Below are 22,333 nucleotides of genomic sequence, written 5' to 3' on the forward strand. Positions count from 1 at the left end.
TGGAGAAAGGCTCCCTACAGCGGGGATCCACTCCAGCTCCTCCAGCCTGGGCCTGCACAGGCTGCTCCAAAAGGAGGGCTCCCAGCCAGGACGGGGGCTGAGTCATGCTCAGCCCCTGATAACCTGCCAGGACAACAAGAGGGTTCTCCGCTGCTTTTGAAACACCAAACAACATGCTCACTATCTGTCTTGTATGTTTGCCTGTCCCCTTGGCTCACCGCCCTCACCGCTTGGGGCCGCAGGGACCAAACTCAGTGATTCACTTCCCCCTTTGTAATGCTCTGCGGTTACTGATTTTCCACTAAAGCATCACAGAAGAATGGGCAGCCTCCACACCAGTGTCTGTGTCTACAGGGGAAGAGGGAAGCAGCCAGCCTTGGAAAGCAGCAAATTGACCGCAGACCAGAAACTTCCCCTTTCTTGGACTCTGAGCAGGTTCCTCAGCAGGCAGACAGGATTCATGGCTCAGGCTGCGGGACCTGGAGCACAGAGGGGGAGCACTGCTTAGAGAGCACTGAAGTCTATTCTCAATTAGCTCACAAACATGCTGACAAGGAAGACAGCTCTGTTAGGACTCAGGGAGGAGGCGGGAAACCACACCATACAAGGCACCTGACTCCAAGCCCACCCACACAATGCCTATAAATCTTGGCTCAGTTTATTAACCCCACGAGCAACAGAGAAAGCTCAGAAGCCAAGGAGCAATCCAGCACCCAGTCTCCTCAGATGTCCCTCGCCACAGCTAGCAACAGGCCATCAGTGACCCAGCATGGCCCCACTTCAGGCTGCCTCCCCTGTCACCTTGCAGTACCTCCATCTCCCTGTTCCCCTTGACATATGACTGTGGCTGGCCTAGATTTCTCTGGATCTCCAAGAGCAAACCACAGCAAGAGATGTGCAAGCCTACAGTACAGCAAACATCACCTCAGTCCCTCCACCACCAATCTGCCATCTTCTTTGCTGTGGCCTCAGTGCTTTAGGAGCACCCAAAACCTGTCCTGTGGTGCAGCAACACCTTTTTAGTGATGCTGCCCTCCTTCATTACTGAGCCCAGACACCAACAAAACGCACAGCTCTGGACCACCACCCCTGTGCTTCCCATGCTGCCCTCTGCAGCCACCCAGCCTGCAGCACTCAATACAGCTTGCCTGGTGCTCCTGCTTCTACAGCTGGAATTCACTGTCCTGCTCTATTTACGCCTGCCCCAGCATGGAATAAACACTTTACAAGTGTGCACAGAGGCAGAGGGTAGATCTGATTAAAGCGCGGGAGTCCTTGCACTGTCAGCCAATACACTGGGGCAGCAGGCTGGCACCTCACTGAGATATTCACCAGAAGTATCTCCACAAGCAATACCCTTCTTCGCATGCATTTACATAAAGCAACTAAAAAAAACCCTTCAGCATCTAATCCAACTGCTGCTGCACTAAGAAAGAAGAGTGAGGAGATGGGTTGTGAATGCTATTTTTATCTGCTCAGAAGCTGCCAGACACCACATAAACGAACCTCTGTGAGCACACAAACAGCTAACAGGTTTTTCCTAAGCAGGCCCTGCAGGTCTGATTTGTTCTCTGGCCAAAGCGGCTGCTCACACATCTCTGCTCTGTTCTCTACTGACATGCACTATCCCTCCCTTGCCACACGTGCCACACATGCCACCTGCCACTCTGTCACTGCTAATCTCTGTGTTCTTGCATTAGGGAGCAAGCAACTGCTCCCCTGGAAGCAGTCCAGACCCAAAGTGGCTGCAGGCGAGCACCCTGCACAAGGGCATGGCATTGAGTTGGCACAGCAGCACCTGTCACTGGTGAGGTCTATCAGATGTTGGTGCTGACCCATCAAATGGTTCTGACTCCATCTCCGTCTGACGAAACCTCTGGCAGAGGCACTGGGCAAAATGAAGCTGGCGTGACTTCTCCCCCTTTACAGCAGGGAGAAAATGAGTGCTGAGTCTCGTGTTCATCCTGTTGATGAGAAACACCAACTCCCTCCACTGGGCTGCCAGCTTCAAAGCCTTGAGGAAACACATCACCCTATTCATCCTTACACCCACACTTGCCCTGGAGAGCAGAGGCAGACAGCAGCCTTCCCCTTTTCTACACAGGATTTAAAGAGGACAGGCAAAGCCTCTCCCACTGCAAGCATGCCAGTGGGGATAAAGTATACCCAGAGGGCACAAGGTGGAGAGGAGATGTGTTTAATCCTAAGATGCTTTTTATCTGCGGTGATGAAAGACACCCACTCACCGTGGGAACGCTTCAGGACTAAGACGTATTTCAATGTAAAGTAGTGGCTTTTATGTGGATTGATCACTCTGGCCTTTGGACCTATTAGCTCCACGTAGTTAGGTCTCCTCATGCCTTTCCATCCCCTGCCACACACAGCATTCCCTCACTTACAGCACTGAGCCACGAGAGCCATGTAAGAACATCACATTTTCCTGCCACTCACATCTGGATAATATCCTTAATAACATGCTTTAACTTTTGGTCAGCCCTGAATTGATCAGGCAGTGGGACGTGATGATCTCTGAAGGTCCCTTCCAACTATCCTATCCTATCCTATCCTATCCTATCCTATCCTATCCTATCCTATCCTATCCTATGTTTCAATATCACCAGGAATTGGGGAATGAGCATCCCAAAGATTAGTTCTTTAACAGAACAAGCATCATGCCTCCAGCTGCTCAATAGTCAGAAGACTACAGCCTGGCTGGTGGCCAGGACGACTTCTGGTCACATAGATGTGGTGACTGGTGACAAGGTCCATGTTACAAAGGGTATGGACCTGCTCTCACACCTCTCGCACACGACCTTCAGCACGCACACTGAGGATCAGCAGGGAGGAGCAGACTTTGGCACAGTGGGAAGTGACCAGGAGCAGGCATTACCTGGGTTTCAGCCCTCAGCGGAGCAGCCCCTCAGTGACAAGAAAGGCAGAGGTCCAGGGTCATTATCAGCCTGTCATTACATCGCTGGAAGAGTTTAGTGCTGTAGAAAGCCTCGAAGCTGAAAAATTATCAAGGCCACCCTGCCAAGGTACAGGCAATTGTAATACATGCTATTTGCTCCCTCCAGATAGCCGCAGCCTCTGAGCATGCTCCCCATGCTCTCAGGCCAGCTTTTGGCTCAGCTTTGCAGATGTGGGTCTGTTAACCATTCCCCTCAGCTCCCTCCCCAGCATCGTGCAGATCTCAGAATTCCTTCCAATTTGTCAAGATATTTTCTGGCAATGAAAACAACACTGACCCAGTGTAGGACCCAGGGAGCACAGAAAAAGAGCCCATGCAATCAAGTCTTCTGCCTTCAATGTCCTAAGCATGGTTGGTCTCTTAAATGAAGCTACACCGCATTACTCTCTGCTGCCTAATTTGCTGTTCACTTCTGCTCTGAAAAACTTCAGCCTCTCCTTCTTTCATATTTCTTCCTCCCATGGAGGATTTTTTCCTTCAGCTGTAACAGATAATATTTTTCCAGTCTGAACCTCTTCTTAGTTCCTGCCTATACACTTAGTTTCTGCATGTCCCTGAAGGGTGTTTCCACACAAGTGCTTGTACCTCAAGCCAAAAATGGAGTGGTGCAGTGAGCTGGGTACCAGTCCCACCCACACCAATCACATGGGGCATTACATCTCAGAGCACTGCTGGAGCACATGTTTTATATGAGGACTTCTACATCTCCATTTGAGCTACTCCTTGTGCCAAATCAGTGTCAGTCCATCTCTTGCATCTTGCCTGCACTGGGTGATTTACAGAAATACTCAAAACCAAAGAGAACCACTTTGATTTTGCATAAGTACCAGCTTAAACAAAAAAAAAGGCAGCATGTGATCAGGTATGAGAAATTGCAGCACAATCCATATGCACAGGGGAACTGAATGAATGCTGGGTGACAAACCAAATGCAGGCAGTAGGGAAAAATTCTCCACTGTTTGATTGTGTGGCCTTACTGCTTTTAACATCTTTCTTTTTAAACAATTGCTACATAAATTGTATTGTCCCAAATGTCCCAAATGATAGATGTACAGTATATAAAATAGGCTATAATCTGAATTTTCTGTACTACTTCCATCACAGGCACATCACATTTGCCATGCACCCCGCTCTTGACAGCAGCAGCATTTTTCCTTTGGGTAGAAAGAAAAGTGCATTTGAACATTTTCTCCCAAGGCCAAGAGGCTGAATTAAGCTATAGAAATTACTCCCAAGGAGATGCAGAAGAACCAGGCCTAAAATAAAGACCATATTTGGAGTTTAAAAGGAGCCTGAAAAGCTAGCTATCCTCCTGCTGCTCTGAAGCGTATGCAACCCCCTAGGAAGTAAATACATAAAACACATAAAACAGAATGGTGCTGACAGCTTTAAAGCACTAGAAAGTAGAGCAAGTGTATCTAGTGCCAGGCTAGAGAAGGTGTATCATATAATTTAAAAATAGAAGTATTTTTATGTAAGAAAAATGACATTTACACTCCTCTTGGGTAGCTTGAGTTTTTCCTTTAGGTTTCCCAGACAGCCTGCCAAGAGCTTTCAGCTGTGTCAAAACAGGAGAGGGGCTGAGCCCTGGAACTTATGGAGATCTCATTGCCCTGAGTGGAATCTCTTTTTCACATATTCTCACATGGACTGGCACTGGCTTTTCAGTTTCAATTTTTTAACAAGGTCTCAGATATCTACTCAAAGTTGGCTTTGGATCAAGGAACATAAATGCTTGGCCACCTTGTGAAAACTATATTGCCAAAGGGAAGCACCTTAGAAAGCTGCAATTAGGACTTATCTACATTAGGAAAATATGCCATTCAAGTAACGAACATAAACACGCTGCAGTGGGGAAGGCAAGGCTGGCACCAGCATTTCGTCAGGAATTCAAAGTCACGCGCTATGGGCCTCCTGAGCTGGTACCAACCCAAGCCAAGGAGGAAGCCTCTCACGGCCCCTGCAGTGGGACTGCATTTCCACAGAGGGGCTTATCAGCCAGGGCTGGCTTTTACTTTCTGAAGCTATTTGGGTATTAATACATTGTAACTCTCATGAATGTAAAGTGGATGTAAGTAAACAGAAGGGCAGGAGCGTGCACAGTAGGTGCGTGGATGGTACTGACCTCCTCCTGGAACTATACACAGTGGACAGACTGTCCTGGGCACTCAGCAGCAGCCCCAGTAAGGCAGTAAGAAAGCTCCTCTCTTTCCCATAAGCTTGGAAAGTTCAAAGCTGGCAAGACAGAAGGCTCCAGATGCTGATTTAACAACGGAGACAAATCTGTCTCTGCTTGGAGCAGCGCATTCAAATAACAGATATTGCTCCGATTTTCATTCTACCTGCTAGTCCTCAATGACAACAAGCTAATTAAGCTGGTTTTGCCGAGCCGCAACTCTCAATGTCACGTTTTGAGAGGGCAGAGAGCTTTACGACCATCCATGGCCACTAAAGTGACTATCATTGGCTCGTTCTCCTCTGCAAATGAGCACACGGGGCACTTGCCACCACAACAGGAGCTGATTTCTAACCAGGATGAGTTATTTCAGCTATTTTTCAAAAGGGGGGAAATATACTTTCTCTATCGAGCAACCTCTGCCACACACCCAAGATTCTGCCTCCTGCTTGCTCCCTGCTGTTCTCATCAGTAGCTTCCCAGAGAGAGAAGAGCGGCTTTGGCAGAGCCTCCCTGCTGGCGCAAGGCTCCCAGCATCTCCAGGCCAGCAGCGCTTGCCACAGCTCCTCCAGGGCTGCATACAGCCTGTCCTCTAGTCAGGAAGGGAGGAGATGGCTCCTCCTGGGTGCTGGAGAGAGGCTCTGAGATCAGGAGGCAGGGCGGTGGGCATGTTGCAACTCAGCTTTCTTCCTTTTCCATCCCAAAAACAGCAGGCACCTCCTAGCAACTGCCTTGCCCAAACAGAGCCCTCTCGGAGGAAGCTCCCCACTCTCCAGGGCTTAGCTGTACTGAGCTGTCTCCGCCGTGTCTCAGCACCTTGTACCACAGCTATTTCCTCTTCTCTTGCCCGGGTTGCTGGGAAAACGCTTTGCAGGTCCCAGTCACCTCTTCTTTTCTCTGAAGAGAAAGGGTGTCTTGCTTGCCTAGCTCAGTGCATGCATCCTTCCTGGGCAAGAGGGTCTGATGGGCACAGACCTGGCACACGGCACCCTGGCACACAGGTGCCCTACCACTCTGCTTCCATAGGAGCAACCTTCTCAGGTGGCAGTGGCAGGTCCCTCCCCAGGTTCTTCCTCCATGCCTGAGGCAGGTGGCCACAGTGCAGCCAAGAGTCCAGCCAGAGGGTCAGGGGCACGAGCCCTCTCCATCTCCTGCTATACAAACATGAATTCTTCTGATACTCCAGCCTTAGGAAAACAAAGCTGTTTTCATTTAGCTCAGCTTCTGGGCTGAGGTGCAGCTCCACCCGCACAATCGTCCAGCGGGACTTTGCTTCCCTGGGCAGAGATTCAGGTTGAGATCAAGATGAGAGAGGATTTGCTGCTGGCCTGTGCTGAGAGGGCCTCCAGCACTCCTGGGATTTTGGTCTCCAGAGTACTCTCTGCTCCAAACAGCTCAGCACCAGGTTCTCCCAGCTTCTGTGTCAGCTAGCAGGTCCCCACGTGTTCTCTCAGCCATCTAGCTCTGAACGGTCACCGAGCCACAGCCTGCTGAAGGGACCTGGGGAATGGTACTCATTTCCCAGCCTGTATTGTAAGGAATGAAAGTATGAGCATCACCAGCTCCAGAGTCAGCAAAGTGATCCCAGAGCTGCCCATCACCTAGCCACATCTTCCTCTCTGCAAGCACTGAACCTGGAGAAGGCTGGGTGTTTTCTTCTTTAGTCCCAGGAGGATTAAAGTCCCAGGTGGTAAGCCATATGGTGCCTCTTCCTGTCACTCCTGTGCCTCTCCGGAGCAGTGGCACCAGCAGAAGCTCTTATTTCTGAAGAAAACTCCAGTAAGAGTCTCCTCCATCAGAATGGCTGGACGCCAGGCTCTGCAGCTGTGGCCTAGCACAGCCACTGGCACACCACAGTAACTAGAACAAGACTGCTGGTTTCCTTTACACTGGGAAAATTTCATCAATTTCTCTAAGTATCTCAGTAGCAATTTTAAATATAAATCACTGGCAAGCTTGACTAGCTGAGGATAAGAAACCATGTTAAGACAGCCGCACCTCTCAGGGAAGCGGGGAATATTTTGGTCCAAAAATGTTCAGAATAACTCGTGATGCAGCTCTCCTACCTCTGCCTGAAGAGTCCCTTCAGAACACAGTGAAAGCACCATCTCTGTTTAGAGAGCTGGTCTCTGGAAAGGATTCCTGTGTTTTGCTGAGTGTTTTTGCAACATCTAATACAGCATTGTTCTAGTGCCTGACTTCAGAGCTTCTGATTGCTACCTCTGTGCAAACAAACACAAATAAAGCCAATATATACACAAATAAACAAAAACAGAAAGCAAATTCACTCATGTGAGGATTGATTTCCTGTCTTGGCACAGCAAGAAGTGGCTTGGAGGTCTATAAGGTCCTACTCTTGTGCAATTCCTCCTTGTTAGCAATGAGAACGTGCAGGGAGGTTGAGGACTGGTTGTTTGTCCTGGATCTCAAAGCCACCTCACCACAGCTGGGACCTGTAACCACCAGTGTCCTCAGTCCTCTGAGACACCCAAAAGCTTCTTCTATACTTCCTTATTGACAAACCAGACAAGCAAGCCAGCTGCAGTGGGATTACAGTGGGCTCACTAGAAGAGTTCGGTGTGCCCATAGCACGACTCATCCTTACCCAGGAGGAGACCAAGGTCTGGAAAATCTGCTTAAGCTGTTGCTCTCAGACTTGGCCCCAATGAAAGTGAACCGCTGTTGGCAGCACCTAAGAACCTATCCTTATACCTGCAAATCTGAGCAAGATCTACCCAGTTCTGGAAAGCCAATACACCTCTCATATTTGCTTCTACAGAGCACTTGTATGGTGGAAAGCTGATGCAGAAGCACAGAAAGTACTTCAGCAGTAGCACAGAGACAGATGATGTTGCAAATGCAAGAAGCAGGCTCCAAGTTCAGGCTGCTCTGAGAGCACAGTTTCACGAGACAAATGGTAAGTGGCTTCCTCCAGAAGGGGAGTCCATCTCTTTCCTTCCCCACACTGCTAGCTTTGCAATTCTGTTCACTCTTTCTGGTCCTTGTGCTTTCTCAATAATGCAGTTTAGCCCACTGAAGAGGCAGAAAATTATCCTTAATTTTGCTGTGTTAGTGTTTTGCTGGTTTATCGAACTGAGCCAGCTCATGCAGGGGCCAGATTACAACAGTGGCAGTGCAAAGTAAGCAGTGGGAGGGCACGACTGTGTGCAACAGCAGCAGGAGTGCCCTCGGCTGCAGGCATTTAGGCAGCATAGCATTCCCTAGGACATCCCTCTTGCAGTGCTCCACGGCTAGCCCAGAAGTTGGCTGAAGGGAACACTCAAAAATAGCTGGGTACAATCCGTCAAACAGCAGCAAGACTTTTCATTGTGACAGTTGTATACCATATGTTACATTGTCCATGGACAAAACCCAAGCAACCGAATAGTACAGGAAAATGCCCATGGGCTGAAGCAGGGCACACAGATGTGAAGCAGCGGCAGGGTGCAGGCAGCCCTGCACTAGTCTGCACAGTGCTGCAAAGGACAAACATCCGAAGCTCTCACTGAAGAGAGGAATGGGGTGACGTCCTATGGCCTCCATGGGGAACGAGGGAGAAAGGCATGGCAAGATCCTTAACGGCGTCCTATTTCTTTGGGATGGCGCCAAGGGATTTAAGGTACAGCAGGCAGCTGGGCATTCAGCACTCCCAGCCCAGCGATCACTAGGCACTGAGTCTGTCTGGCCAGTAATACTCTGCCGATGCCTGCAGAGTCTCGTGCCTCTGCACAGAGTCTGAGGTCATGTTCTTTACTGGGAAAGCCCCAAACAGGTGGTGTATCTGCAAGGGCACCACTTTCCCTCCTCTCCAGCCCTTGCACACAGAGGGGTGGGAAGAGGTCACTGCCATGGGGACATTCATGAGCCACGAGCAGGATCACAGGCATGTGCTAAGGCTGCCTGCTCGCTTGTGCACCAGCCTCTCCCATGCAGCGACAGCACAGGCTTGGCCACCTCTCCATGCCAGAATCACCTTGGTCTTGCTTAATTTGGTTCCCATCAGATGGTCTTTCATTTGGGCATGAAGATTTCTAGCTTTGGTTAACTACCTCATCAGTCATCCTTTTTCAGACATCTAAGGCCCTCCAAAATTGTAGATGTTGAAGAGTAAGTGTCCAGAAATGTCTCCAGCCTATACATTGCCTCTGCCTCAGAAGAGAAAGAAACACACAGCTACTTGAAGTGCAACAAACACTAAACAAACAACCTGCAGAAATGCAGAAAAACAAAGGCTGAATTGCCCATCTCCCAGGTAGTTCCAAGTAGCACCAATGAGGTCATGGAGGAAAAGCAGAAACTGAAGTTACCTACTGGCTTGGCAACTCCAGAGTACATAATCTGCTGCAACATCTTCTTCACTGTTGCTGAGAGACTTCTAGAAGCCACAAGCAAATTTTGTGCTGCGGTGGCTACCAGCAAGGTGAATCCTCCTGGCCCAGCAGTTGGATGAACAGCAGTAACAAAGACACAGGCCTCTAGGAGTGGTCAGTCTAACACCGTGCTCCCATGCCCCATGTTCCAGGGAAGCTGAGATAGGGTTTTTTTTGAAAAAACGTCTGGGTTGTTCCATACCAGCAGGCACCATTGCCACTTCTCCATCCCCACCAAGCTGCTGAAGAGCAGAGGTACTTGTCAGGAAAAGGCACCTTTCATAGTTTTACTCCTTCCTTAGTGTCTTTTCCAGAGAGGCTGTGGAGTCTCCTTCTTGGAAAGCTTCAAAGGCCGCCTGTACATGGGTCTGGGCAAGCAGCTCTGCATGGCCCTGCAGGAGCTGGGGCAAATGGACTCAGAGGTCCCTGCCAACTTCAGTCACTCCCTGATTCTGTGCTTCTGATTCTGCCTTTCCTGCCATTATTACTTTCTAAACAAAAAAAAACCCAGAGTTTCAGAGGGACTCATGAAACACAAAATGTAGAACAGTATGAGAGCATCTCAGAACCAGCTTGAGGCAGCTGGGCTGAAGCCATAGGCTCTTCTTTACACAAAAGAACAGATGATGCCACAGTTATCACCCTGAGCTCAACATGCTGCTTGCAATACATCTCCTGTACAAACCTCTCCTAACACCAGTAGCTGTGACTTTGCTTCCACACCTGCTTGGGTACAAAAATGACCAATGCAACAGCAGGGTGACACAAAAGTAGGGAACATCTGACCCAATAATATCTGGAGCCTGAGAGAATATACCTTGGAGGTGCTACACGTATCTTCATTTTGCCTATACTGGACAGCACACCTTGGATCTGCATAACTTCCCACGGGTGCTAAATAGACACTACCACTTTGGGAAGAAATTTAAGCCCACTCCTCAGCACACCTCGCTGCCCCCACTCAGGCTGCTCAAAGGACAGAGGCAAGTTGTCAAGCTTCCCAGTGCTCCTGCCCTGTAGGATTGCATCTCTGTTTGCACCTGAGGACTGTGACACCACCCTGGGGACAAGTGGAGTGCCCCCGGGAGGACAGCACTTACCTGGTGGGTGCATGCCGTGGGACAGGTGCCTGAGCCTCTCTTGGGGAGGCATCTCGCTCGGCTGTGCCGGTCCTCCTCTGCAGGGAGCCCGCAGGGGGCTGCAGGGCGATGCTGGGTGGGTGGTACTCTTGCTCAGGGACAACTTCTTCGCACCTGGGGCCCTGGAAGCCCGAGCGACAGGTACAGACGTGGGGCCGGCTGCAGGAGCCCTTGTTCTGGCATGGTGGGTCACAAACAGCTGGGGGGACACAGAAGGGAAGTTAGCTGGATGTGGGACTCCCAGCAGCACGTTTGATGCTGGGACCTGGCTGGGTCAGCACAAGTGACATGACTCTATCTCTGCTCTGTGGGCAAGTGGTCTTCTGCTCAATAGAAGGATTCAGCCATACATTCCTTCTGTTCCCACTTATCCCCCCTGGTCTCAGCAGAGCTCTTTTCAAGAAAAATTCACTTAATAAAGACAAAAAAGTGGGCACTGTAGTCTGCAGAGATCATACAGCCTCCAGCATTGCTCATGGCTCTGGGCAGGAACAGGACCTCAATCCCAAAACAAGGGGAGGCAACAACCACAAGGGAAGAAGCCAGCAGATACAGAGGAGGAAGATAACAATGCACTAATGCAGCCTCCTGGGAGTGGTTTGTATGCTACTTTTTTGTTTGATTTCATTTTGGGGTCTGGTTTGAATGGTCTCCCTTCCTGCCCCCTCCAGAGCTTGCCAGCTCTCCCTCCGCAGCTGATTTTGGAGTCACCATCCTCAAATTCCTTCACAGCTATGGGGACTTACAGTTCATTAACTTCATGCCCAAATCATTCTCCAAGCCTGCGTGTGTTCCTAATTACAGCACATCAGCTTCAGTTTGCACCCTGGGAGGAAAGTGCTATTAATTATAAGCTGGACCCTAACACTTCCCAAGTTAACAGGTGCCAAATTGGGTTTATAACCCAGTTAGCAAGAGCCAAGGAATGACAGGTCATTCAGGTAGGACCAGGTTGGACGTTACAAATGGAGTTACAAATACTTTCTGGTAAGATGAAAGCCACTCCTTTCTTCTCGCTATAATCTAATGTAATCATCTGCTTCTGGGGCAGGTGCCGTAAGGAAAGCAAAAGCAAGTATCTCAAAAACTCTTAAAAAAAGATGAGATTTGGAACACTTCTGAAGTATTTTCAGTAACAACCTTCGCTTGTCCAAAAGCGTGTAGCAGCTTCTTAGCACATCAAGCCTGGGCACAAGGTCCTTGCAGCAAGGTAAGGCTGCAGAGGACAAGTGTGGTGTGGGTTTGCCAGCCAGGCAAGGCAGGCAGGACTGCACAAAGGGACAGCCACAGAGCTCAACCTCCCATCACCTTGCAGACAAGCCAGGCCAGGGACTGAGCAAAGATATTGCAAGATGGTGTCCAAATACTGGGTCCCTGCCGCTCCGCACAGGCTCTAGGTCTAGGACAGAGGTGAAGATCTTCACTGTAAGCTCTCTGAGTTGTTCTCCTGCTCAGTCCCATTAAGTATGAATCAGTCTGTCTATCCAGTGAGGCATCCACAGAAACACTGGGAAGGTGCTGAAGGGCTTGTACCACTGGGGTGATTTAGTCCACTTGCTCGTGGAAAAGTTTGCTTATTGATGAAAAATAATGTGTAACCTCAGTTCTAACCTAAAGTTCTGACTGCCTTAGAAAACCCAGAAGGAAAGGACAATTTAATACAAGTGAGAGATTTGTGCAAGCCAACAGCCAGTTAGATCAGTGGCAACGTACGAATCACTGAGACAGAAAACATAACTGCAATGAAAACCAGCCTGTACTCAACAAAATTTACTGTCACCGCACAGAAGACAAAAGGAGTGAGCACATGAATACCATCTCCATTTTGCAGATGCAGAAAAGCACCAGGTGCTAATGCAACCATCTGAGACCACAGCAGAGCCACCAAAAAACTGTGTATTCATCAGGTATTTTAACCATGAGCTCATCTGTAAAAGATTAGAAGATGGATGGGTTTATGAAGTCCTTCCCAGCATGCCAATTAAAAATGTTTCATTTAAACTTTAAAATATCCATGGCAAAAAAAAAGTTCATTCTGCATCACCAGCCCAGCCAGGACTGCTACCTGGAGAAGCAGAAAATAACGATGGCACGCACTGCTGATGAAAGTGGAGATGGATGAATTAATGTTGTGAGTCTGAGCAAGAGCACTCCCCTGCTCTCCAGCACAGGGGAAGGAATCAGTCTGAGTGGGGAATGATGAGCTGATAAGCCCTAGCTAAGCTATGTGTGAAATCATCCTCTTTAACTTCATTAGCTCGCTTTCATTTCACTTGCAAATGCCAACATCCCCAGGTGAGACATTTCTCTTTTTTATCCTCCCAGTCACTGTCTCTCTGAAAACTCTCTGTTCCTTACTGCACTTTAGTCCTAGAAGCTGGAGCAAACCAAAGGCTGGAGAATTCTGCCTAAGGTTTGAGTTCAGCCCTGTACAGAGGTGCTGCAAAAGGAAAGTCCCCAGAAAAGCATTGGTGGAGAAGAAAGAACTCACTGTGCTCTGTAGGGGTCAGCAAATGGATTAAAGTAAGCATTTGGCCCATCCTGCTCCTGCACCCAGGCTCAGACTCACCAGTGCTGAGGTCCTTCCCACAACCCGAATGCCAATTTCTTCCCTGCTTCACCATGCTCAGAGCTTCCCCCTGCTGCGCTTCCACCCCGCTAACTTCCCTGATAAGCCCCATATCGAACCCCTGCTAACTTCCCTGATATGTCCCATACCAGAGGGCATGGAATCAGAAATTGCACAGCATTACAGTGCAGGAATTAACCAGAATGGGCTTTTCAGCTTGCACTGGCAGCTTTAAACACAGCCAAGCATCCCCAGCAGAAAAGCCCATGGAGGGAGGCAGCCGGGATCTCAGCAATGTTTACACACCACCGGTCTCCATCCAAGTTCTGACTGAGATTTCACATCCCCTGTTGGGGTGACACTGTCAGGCCTGATCATGTCGATGGTGTCCTTTTAATTAATCCTCAGGAACAGCAGCACCTGAGCAGGAGCTCAGAAGCCTGCATGGCCGTGAGCCCAGATCCACGGCTCCTACAAAAACCCCTAATGAGAGAAAGATGCTGCCATTGCTGGCCTCCCACTCTGTTTACAGACACTGTCTGGCAGCACAGCATGCTCTCTACCGTTTGGCTTCTGTGGACGAGGGGGAGAGGGAGAAAGGAGGTGAGTCAGCCCTTGGCCCCTTGCTCCCAAACGGCAATTGCTAATGCAATTATCCCAGCGCAGCCGAAGCGCTGTGAGACCCTGCAGCAAACAACACTGAGCTCCATCCCACCAAACATCTGGGCAGCTGCTGCCACTTGAGCGAGGCCAGATGCTCAGGGCTGTGCTGGGGATGGAGGCTGTTTCCCCTGCCCCGCATGGGGCCACAGCACTTTTGGGGACGCTTTTGGGGGCTGCGATGCTCATACTCACGTTTGATGCAGTGGTTTGTGCCAGGAGCCACAGCCCAGCCTGAGCAGCACTGTCTCCCACAGACGTTCGGCCTAAGCACAGAGACAAAAGAGAGTGATGAGAAGGGGGAGCTGAGGTCTCCGCAGCCAGCACCTCTGAGTCACCCGTCAAATTATTTCCTGCAGCATCTGATATTTCCTTCCAGATGGACCAGCAGCTGAGATCAAAACCCATTGGACAAGGGCTGAGTTGTCTGAGTGCCTGGAAGAGACCCCCCTCAGGGCTGCGCGAATGCAGCAGTGTGTACAGAGCCTTCTGAGCTGGGACAGCGCTCAGCTCCTCGCACTGAGAGAAAACATCCTCCTCCTGAGGCCAGCAGCTGCCATCTTTAACAACCTCGTGGCACTATATTCTTTGCTCTGGCACTGGGGAGTGAATCAGGCCTCGTTTCAGTCTGGCCGTTGCACCGCATACAAGTCCTAGGCTGCCGCAGTTGAAGACAACACGTCCTTTCCCATCAGAGTGCTGCAGGCCCACCATGCCAGCAGCCATGTCCCTGTGATCATTCACTTCCACCAACCCTCCAGTGCAAAGCAATTTCTGCCTAATTCCAGCAGACTCAGATCACTTCCATGGTTGTTAATTCCAGCACTTTGACACAAGTATGTTTTGACTGCCCTTATACAGACAGCATCCTTCCCACCAGCCCTCATTGTCTGCTTTCAGGTGCTAGTCACAGGCCAAGTACAACTGCTAGAGACACCACTGTGCCGTGCAAAGCTGAAGCAGGCTGCTAACTCTGCTTTCTCGTCACTCCACGTATTGACATGTCTATAAAGAGACAGGATAACAAGCTGCAGGTTGCTCTTCAAAAGTATTTACTCACCATGGAGAGAAAGTATAGGGAATTTATAACTTCTGCATGTCCTGGTAGATGGGAAAGTATGATTGTCAAAAGATACAAAGTTAGAAACAGTCAGCCTGAGGGCTCTGGAAAGCCTCTGGAACCAAGACGGGAGTGTGGTTTATTTCTAACGCCGGACAAGGCAGTTAGGGCTTCTGACAGAATTTACAGGAACCATGGAAACATGTACATTTGTCTTCTAGACTGACTTTCCTAGGAACAGAGCAGGGTCAGAAGATGATCCTGCTGTGAACTAGCACTCCTGAATACCCACAACATAAGAAGGGAGCCCCAGAAGTGCCAGAGCTCCAGGTGTGGGGCTCACACTTTAAAAGAGCCAAATGGAGTGGGCAGCAGGTGTGCAAGGATGGCCCTGGTGCTGGCAAAGGAGGTCATCTGTAGGGATATGGTCACCTCACACGGGAAGTGGAAGGGGTCTGAGATGCCACATCATTTGTAAAGTGCTATCTGGTCTTTCAGGATAAATATTTTCTAACCAGGTAGATTTTACCTGGGGAAAGTACTTAAATGCCCTTTGTGTGTCTTCCTGCAAATAGAATGGCCTGAATTAGTTCCTACATTCACTCGCACCTGTTCTGGTGGGGCTACAGCACTGACTTCCAGCTTTTTGTCTGTGAACCCAGAGATCTATGGATTTCTTCTTTAAGACTTCCCCAGAAAGTGTCCAAGGAAAACAAACTCTCACTTACAAACCATGTAAGAGTCCACAAAAGGCCTTACACATAGTAAAGATGTGTGAATCCATAGAGAAAAGCATTCTAAAGCTGTTGCAGGTACCTAGGTCTGCTGAGAGACTTCAAGCATCAGTATCTTTGCTTTGACTCTCATATCCCCCATTCTTCCCTCAGCATGGCACACGCAGGTTTGTCAGTTCAAGGTTTGTCTAAATGTCTCACACACACACTCCTGATTGTTCCCAAGCCAAGCCTCCCCTGCCTTCATCACTCTCCTATAGGCTACAGACAACCACTGCCAACCCCAGAGGAAGGGAAACGCAAGCACTGGGGGATGCTCCTCAAGAGAGGACGGTCCTGCACATGCAGAGGGGAGAAATTCTGCAGGGGGCAAATAGAGCACACGAAGGGGAGCATCTCCTTTTTCCACAGCCTCCTTGATGAGGGGACAGGCAGAGATGGAGGAAGGGAGGACTTCTTGGGCTGGGAGTATAGCACTGAGAGAAGTGGCATGTAGGGCAAAGAAGGAACAAATCTATTTCCTACTAAGGAACCCCAGAGCTGGTAGTCGGGTGAGCCGGGGCACGTGCAGCAGGAGAACAGCTCTGGGGGCTTTGCCTCATGGGACCCAGTGCCAGGCACATCTGGCTCTAGTTACAGCATTCAGCTGACATCTGTGTTGGTTGGATGCCGTGTGGTTTCCGTGCCTCGCAAAGAATGCAGCACAAGCCCCTGGAGGTCTCAGGAGCACGGCATGTTTACTGTGGTGCTTGGCCAGCTGCACGTGCTGTCACCAGCACCAGGGTAAACACACGGCTCAGGCACAAGCCACCCCCAGGCACACAGGGCTGCTCCCAGACTGCAGAACCGGCGGCAGGGTCTCTCCAGCCTGGTGTCACCATCCCTGGGGGACTGCTGGGCATTGCCCATGGGACAGCAACTCACCCTCATTCTGGGCAGCCCATGGGGAGTGGCTCAGGTGCTGAGACTTGGCGATCTGTAGCACTGGACTGCTACAAGATTCACAGATCAACCTCCAGAACTGTTCCTAGCCCAGCTCAGTGACACAAAGCCTCCTCCACATTAAGAAGTACCACGCATGGTGCTGGCTGCACCAGCATAACCTGCAACTTGAGCAAAGGAGCCGCAGTAAGCCAGTCCTTCGCAACTCACCTTGCTGCCTCGGCCAGAGGCCACTGCCAGGATCAGGTCGCCAGCATGCAAGGTGGTAAGCAAGCAACCAGCACAAGAGAAGCCAGCGAGATTTCACAGTGTTATTTGAAACCTGAGCCATGCAACTGCAGTGAGCACTGGGGGAAGGAAAACTAGAAAACAGTAGTAAGATCGTGGCTTCACATAGTTTAAGCATAGCAGTGCGCAGCCTTAGTGGTGATCACACAATGTTTCTGAAGCACTCGGCAGAACCATTTTTTTTCAGCACTTGCTTTAACAGCGATCCATGCATCATCTTTCAACTCTGCGCAGTGCTCTGCTGCCAGAGCCGCTGGCTCCGTGCGGGTCATTCACAGCATCCTCACCGAAGGCCAGGGGACTATTAGATCACCAGGTCTGCCTTTACGCTGCATGACAGTGAACTCCATCCAGCTGCGTATGAAATATTTGCAGTCGGACCCAATGAAGAACATTAGCAAAAGGCTGCTGGCATCGATGAGCCACTGAAAATGCTCTGCCAAGTCCACAAGAGCATTAACTGCCTCCACGCCTGAGCAGTCCTATACACACACTGCAGAGCAAGCCGATATACCACAAAGCCAGGGTGAAGGACTACACAACCACAGGCAGCATCCACAACCCAACAACTGGGGCGCGCTAGGCACAAAAAGAAAGCGGGAGGGAGAAGTGGTGAAGATGGAATTCCCAGCCTGTCACCCTGGGATTACTTGTCAAAAAAGTCTCACGCGTCCCCAGGTATGTCCAGGTAGGCAACAAAAGTGGACGCTTCTCCAGAGTATTCTCCAGTTACCCATCCCCCTCTAATTTTGTATACATCATTAAGAACTTGTTTTCAAAGAACAGGAGGCACGGGGCAGGGGAATAAAGAGGGCCTCATCATGGGGGACACAATGGTGTGCAACAGGACCACCAGCTTGAGTGAGGGACACATCCAGAACACTAGCTGGCAGGTGCCAGGACCATTCTGAGGGCCTGGAAGCTGCCTACCCCAACACCCAGGAGGAAAGTCATCCCGTGGATCAGAAGCTGCACTGATGAACCTACAAACACTTCAAGCATGGGGCTGAACACATCGGACTGGGCAGCCACCTTCTCCATGGCACTGGGCAGAAACAGCTCATCTACAGCAGCAAAGGGTCTGGTACATGTCTGCAAGCCAGTATGGAGGGACTGGGAAACAGGTGGGGAAGTAGGGCACAGCAAAGCAGGCAGAGATGCATTGTATCTTTTCCCTTGCTCAGTGATAAAGGACAGCAGTTTTCAGTGATACTTGCAGTGGTGCCAGAAGTCAGCTCACAATGAATGGGAGAAAGCACGCAAAAGGCAGCTCTGGCAAGGTGTGCTTGAAGGAGGGTGTGAGCAGCTCCTACCTGCAGCAGCGTCAGCCATGAGCAGGGCACCAGATGCATCCAAAAAGTCCCTGAGCAAGAAACTCAATTCTGGGTATGCTACTGTCAAACAAAGTGGGAGGACAGCTGTGCAGAGGAGGGCATCATGCAGTCAGGTTTTGCAGCCCCAGGACACAGGCTCACAGTGAGTGCGATGACTTGAGTGAGGCCCCCAGAGGTACCAGCAGAAAAAGCTGTGATTTGGGAATCAGGAAAGGCAACCCACGCACAGCTGGGATATTAAGCCAAAGAAACTATATAAATAAACAGCACCAGGGTGTAGTATAGCCTGCAATGCTACCTGAGGAAGGGAAAATGAAGGTCACCATACCAGAGAGTAGCGAGAGTGCAGCGTGAATAGCAGAACAGAAAATATCCCACCTGGCAAAAAAATGAAACATCGTGAAATGAAGTTCTTCAGGGGCCCTTAGTTTCCTGGATGGAAATGTGTCCAGTGCAGCAAGGGATGTAGGAAGATGGATGAGGTGGAAGAAGGGAGTCTCACGGAGCGGCTGGAGGCGGCAGCTAGCTCTCAGCGAGCAGTAACGCCATGTGGTTACTCACCGGCAGTGACTTCAGCACAGCTTTCATGTGAGAAAGCTCCAAAAGCAGCAGGTCACAGAGAAGTTTAAAAAGTGCTGATTTGGACTCCAGAAGAGATGGAAAGCCATTGACAACAAGCCATTAGATGCATGTTCCAGAGTTCACATTCATGGGGATTGCAGTTCTCCTCTCAGCTCTCACTTTTGAGAGCAGAGTGCACACAGACAGGGAGCGCAGCAGTGGGGCACGGCTCCTCATCCCTCTGGGCTTGCAGGTGGTGGCAGCCCTGGATACACAAGGCAGCTGAATCCCACTGACAACAGGTCAATGGCAACACTCTCTACTATGGGATGGACGTTATTTTCAAGGAGGCTCAGCACCCTTCTGCACAGTGTGATGCTTGGGGCAGCCCCAGGTGCCACTGTGGGCCAGCTGCTGGCAATGAGGGCAGCATGGGGACTTGGAGAATGCTGCCCAGGGAGGTTGCTGCCCTGTCACCCTACAGGAAGGCTGACAACAGTCAGCCTGCAGGAAGGATAACATCCTCCTGAGCCCAGGACTGGGTCTCCCAAGGAATCCTTCCGATAAGCTCTCCCTCCAAGAGGCTGGCAAAACAAGGCATAGGTGTGTCAGAAACTGCCACTTACCTGCCACTAGTGATAAGGACTTTGTGTATCAAACATAACAGGGAAGAAAAGCAAGGCTGTGTAGCTGTAGGAGACTACATGAGCACAGGAACGTGCAGAAAGTAAGTGGAGACATCCCTGTCTTAAAGGTTTGCAGGGAGGCAAGTAAGGGAGAGAGAACCTTGGGGATGAAGCTGCCTTTTGCACTCTAGTGAAGATACCTGCCCATATCAGAGAAGACATTTCTGCCCATGTCAGAGAGAGTAAGCCCAGAGCCTGTGCATGGCTCGTGCACAGAGCCAACGCGCACCGCCACGTGGGTCAGTCAGGCTGCCCATGCCAGGGCTCCAGTGGCCCGTCCTGGCTAGGAGAGACACTCATCATGAGGAGCATCAGCCACCAGGGATCAGAGGGGGAACTGCAGAGCAGGGAGCCTGGGGGTACGCCAGTACCACACCATGTGTCCGGCTGCAGGCTCCCCTGCGCAGCAGAGCAGCTGTGGCTCTGCCATATGATCTCCTCTCCACCTCCTCGGGTCTGTAGCCAGAGCCTGGAGCTGGAAGCGGCCCTGCCAGGCAACTCATAGAAGCCTCCCCCGGCTAAGCCAGCTGAAGCCATGGGAAGCTGCTGCATGGAGTGCTTACAAGGGGCCCATTATGGGAGGACAAAGCCAAGAGGCCAGGTACCTGCAGCAAGAGCTGCGGCAGCCAGGCTCCATCCCGCCGAACCAAACGAACCCCCAGCCAAGCATGGGGCACGGCAGCAGGGCAGCATCCACTGCCTACAGCGGCACACAGCTGCCCAAGCCACCGGAGTCAGCGGAACGCCAGACCCAGCACGCTTACCCGCGGCACACCTCGGTGTGCCAGGCAGCGGACACCATCCCACTCCCGCACGCCGAGGCACACAAATGGATCATCGCACGCGTGGGACAGCCCCAAAGGACCGGCAGCTGCTGGTAGAGGGCTCCGATGGGATCGCGGCTGCACGCCCCTCTCGGAGGGCCGTCCCGCCGCGCCCGAGGAGGGCAGCGCCGAGGCACCGCGCAGCGCGCACTTACCCCGAGATCCTCCCTCTGCCGTTCGGCTCCTTCGCCCGCGGCACGACCCGCGCCTTGAGCGCGCTCCTGGGCCGCTGCCGGGAGGGCTCCAGTCCCTGCGCGGTGCCGAGTCCGGGCTCGGGGCGCTGCCTGCGGCCGTCGCTGGGGCTCTCCGCGGGGCCGCGCTCGGGGCGGAGGGCGGCGGGTAGGGCGGCCGGCTCCGGGGGCGCTCTGTGCGGCCGGGGCAGGCCGGGAGCGGTGCCCGCCGCCCCCAGGGGCGCAGCCTGACCCCGCAGCCGGCGGGGCTCGGCGCGGCGGGAGGCGCCGGGCTCCAGCCTCGCCGCCAGGTCCCGCTGGCAGTCTCCGAGTCCCAGCAGGATTGCGAAGGTGAGGGGCAAGACGCTGGCCGCTGCTCCCCGCATGCTATCAGCCCGCGGGGCGGGCGAGGGCCGGCGGCGCGGGGCGGGCATCCCCCCGGGGGCTGCGCTCCGGTCCGCCCGACGGAGCCGCGCCTCACTGTCCCATCTCCCCGCGGGGCTCCGCCAGCACCTGCTGCCCGCCGGGGCCGGGGACTGGGCCGGGGGATGCCGAGCGGCCCCGCAGAAGGAGGAAGAGCAGGAGGAGTGCGGCCGTCCCGCCGGCGAGCTCTGGCGTTCCGCAGGCGGCTCCGAGCACCTTTGCGCCCGCCTCGGGCACTGCCAGAGCCTGGAGGGGATGGAGGGTTTTATTTTTGGAAACCTCCCCCTTTTGCGTCTTTTTGATGCTGACATCCCCCCTCTCCAGAGGACACGGCTCAGCCCCCCTCCTTAGCAGAGGAGACATTCCAGCAACACCCACTTTGGCAAAGGGAAACAAACTACAACAGAGAAGCCTTAACCCCTGCCTGGCCGGGGAGGCCCGTGCTCCGCCGGTTCGGGAGCCGCCCTCACTCCGGCCGCCCCCACTGCCCGGCCCGCAGCGAGCCGCCGGCCCTCGGCGCTGCCGGCAGTGCTCGGGGAGCGGCAGCGGCCGCGGCCACGGCCGTGGGGGCGCGGAGCGGGGATGCGGACGACAGAGGTACGCGCCGCCGCCCCCCGGCGTCTGGGGCCCTCGGGAGCTGCAGCGGCTCCTCCGCCTGCCTGCTACCTCGGTGGCATCTCTCGGTTTGACGGGCTTTATTGCCACCGCAATCTGGCTTCAGTGCTCTCACACAGCCCCAAACCCAGCTCAGGGCTTTACAAATTTACTTGTAGAAAAAGACTCACCTGAAAGCTCCAGGTCCTTTGACTAAGAGATGCCTTCCAGGAGTCATGTCCATCAGTAGATGTCCAACCCTCCCATCTTCCTCTGTGTGGGTGCCTGGAGGTGGAAGGATGGCTCCAAATGGCTGCCTTAAATGCATTGAGAAGGACTGGGTGAAGAGTGGGAGCAGGGAGAAGGTTGCCAGTGGTCTCTTTTCAGCCACATGCCCACTTGACCTCATTCTCTGCCACATCTCTGCTGTTCTCCACTGCCCTTGGCCATCTTGGGCAGGAGCAGGTCCTCCCCGAGGAGCACAGGCTCAGCCTCAGCTAAACACCATGAGGTATTCAGGGTGGGCTCCCCAGACTGCTCACTGCAGCCCTTGCATGCAAGGAGGGCAGAGAAGCACACTGAGTGCACTCAAGGGGCCACTAACCCAGACTCATTACACCAAGCTCAGGTGGGTGGAAGGTGTGTCTCACGCAGCACCCTGATGCAGAGAGCAGCCACTGGTTGCCTGCAAGAGGACACAAGGGTCAGAGTGCACTTGGAGCAGTCCTTTTCACTGTACCCTCATGTCTGCCTTCTGGTAGGGCCAGATGTTGCAGCTCAACCACTGGGTTTAGCGGACAAGTTATCATGTCAGCCCATGAGTTTATCTATT

General features: G+C 52.1%; 1 protein-coding gene across 4 annotated transcripts in view; it reads right to left on the reverse strand.

Moving 5' to 3' along the window:
- Positions 1 to 21,247, reverse strand: part of LTBP2 (latent transforming growth factor beta binding protein 2) — a 60,861-nt gene extending 39,614 nt beyond the window's left edge. For 3 of the 4 annotated variants that reach the window (XM_021402106.1, XM_021402107.1, XM_021402105.1), the window contains exons 1-3: positions 20,470 to 21,247; positions 14,081 to 14,151; positions 10,618 to 10,855 (exon numbers count right to left, since the gene is read on the reverse strand). In XM_021402106.1, the coding sequence (XP_021257781.1) occupies positions 10,618 to 10,855; positions 14,081 to 14,151; positions 20,470 to 21,218 (1,058 nt within the window). In that variant the 5' untranslated portion in view covers positions 21,219 to 21,247. The remainder of the gene's footprint in view (positions 1 to 10,617; positions 10,856 to 14,080; positions 14,152 to 20,469) is intronic. The other variant, XM_021402108.1, reaches the window with a different exon arrangement.

This window comes from Numida meleagris, chromosome 6, assembly GCF_002078875.1.
Source record: "Numida meleagris isolate 19003 breed g44 Domestic line chromosome 6, NumMel1.0, whole genome shotgun sequence".
NCBI classification, from domain to species: Eukaryota; Metazoa; Chordata; class Aves; order Galliformes; family Numididae; genus Numida; species Numida meleagris.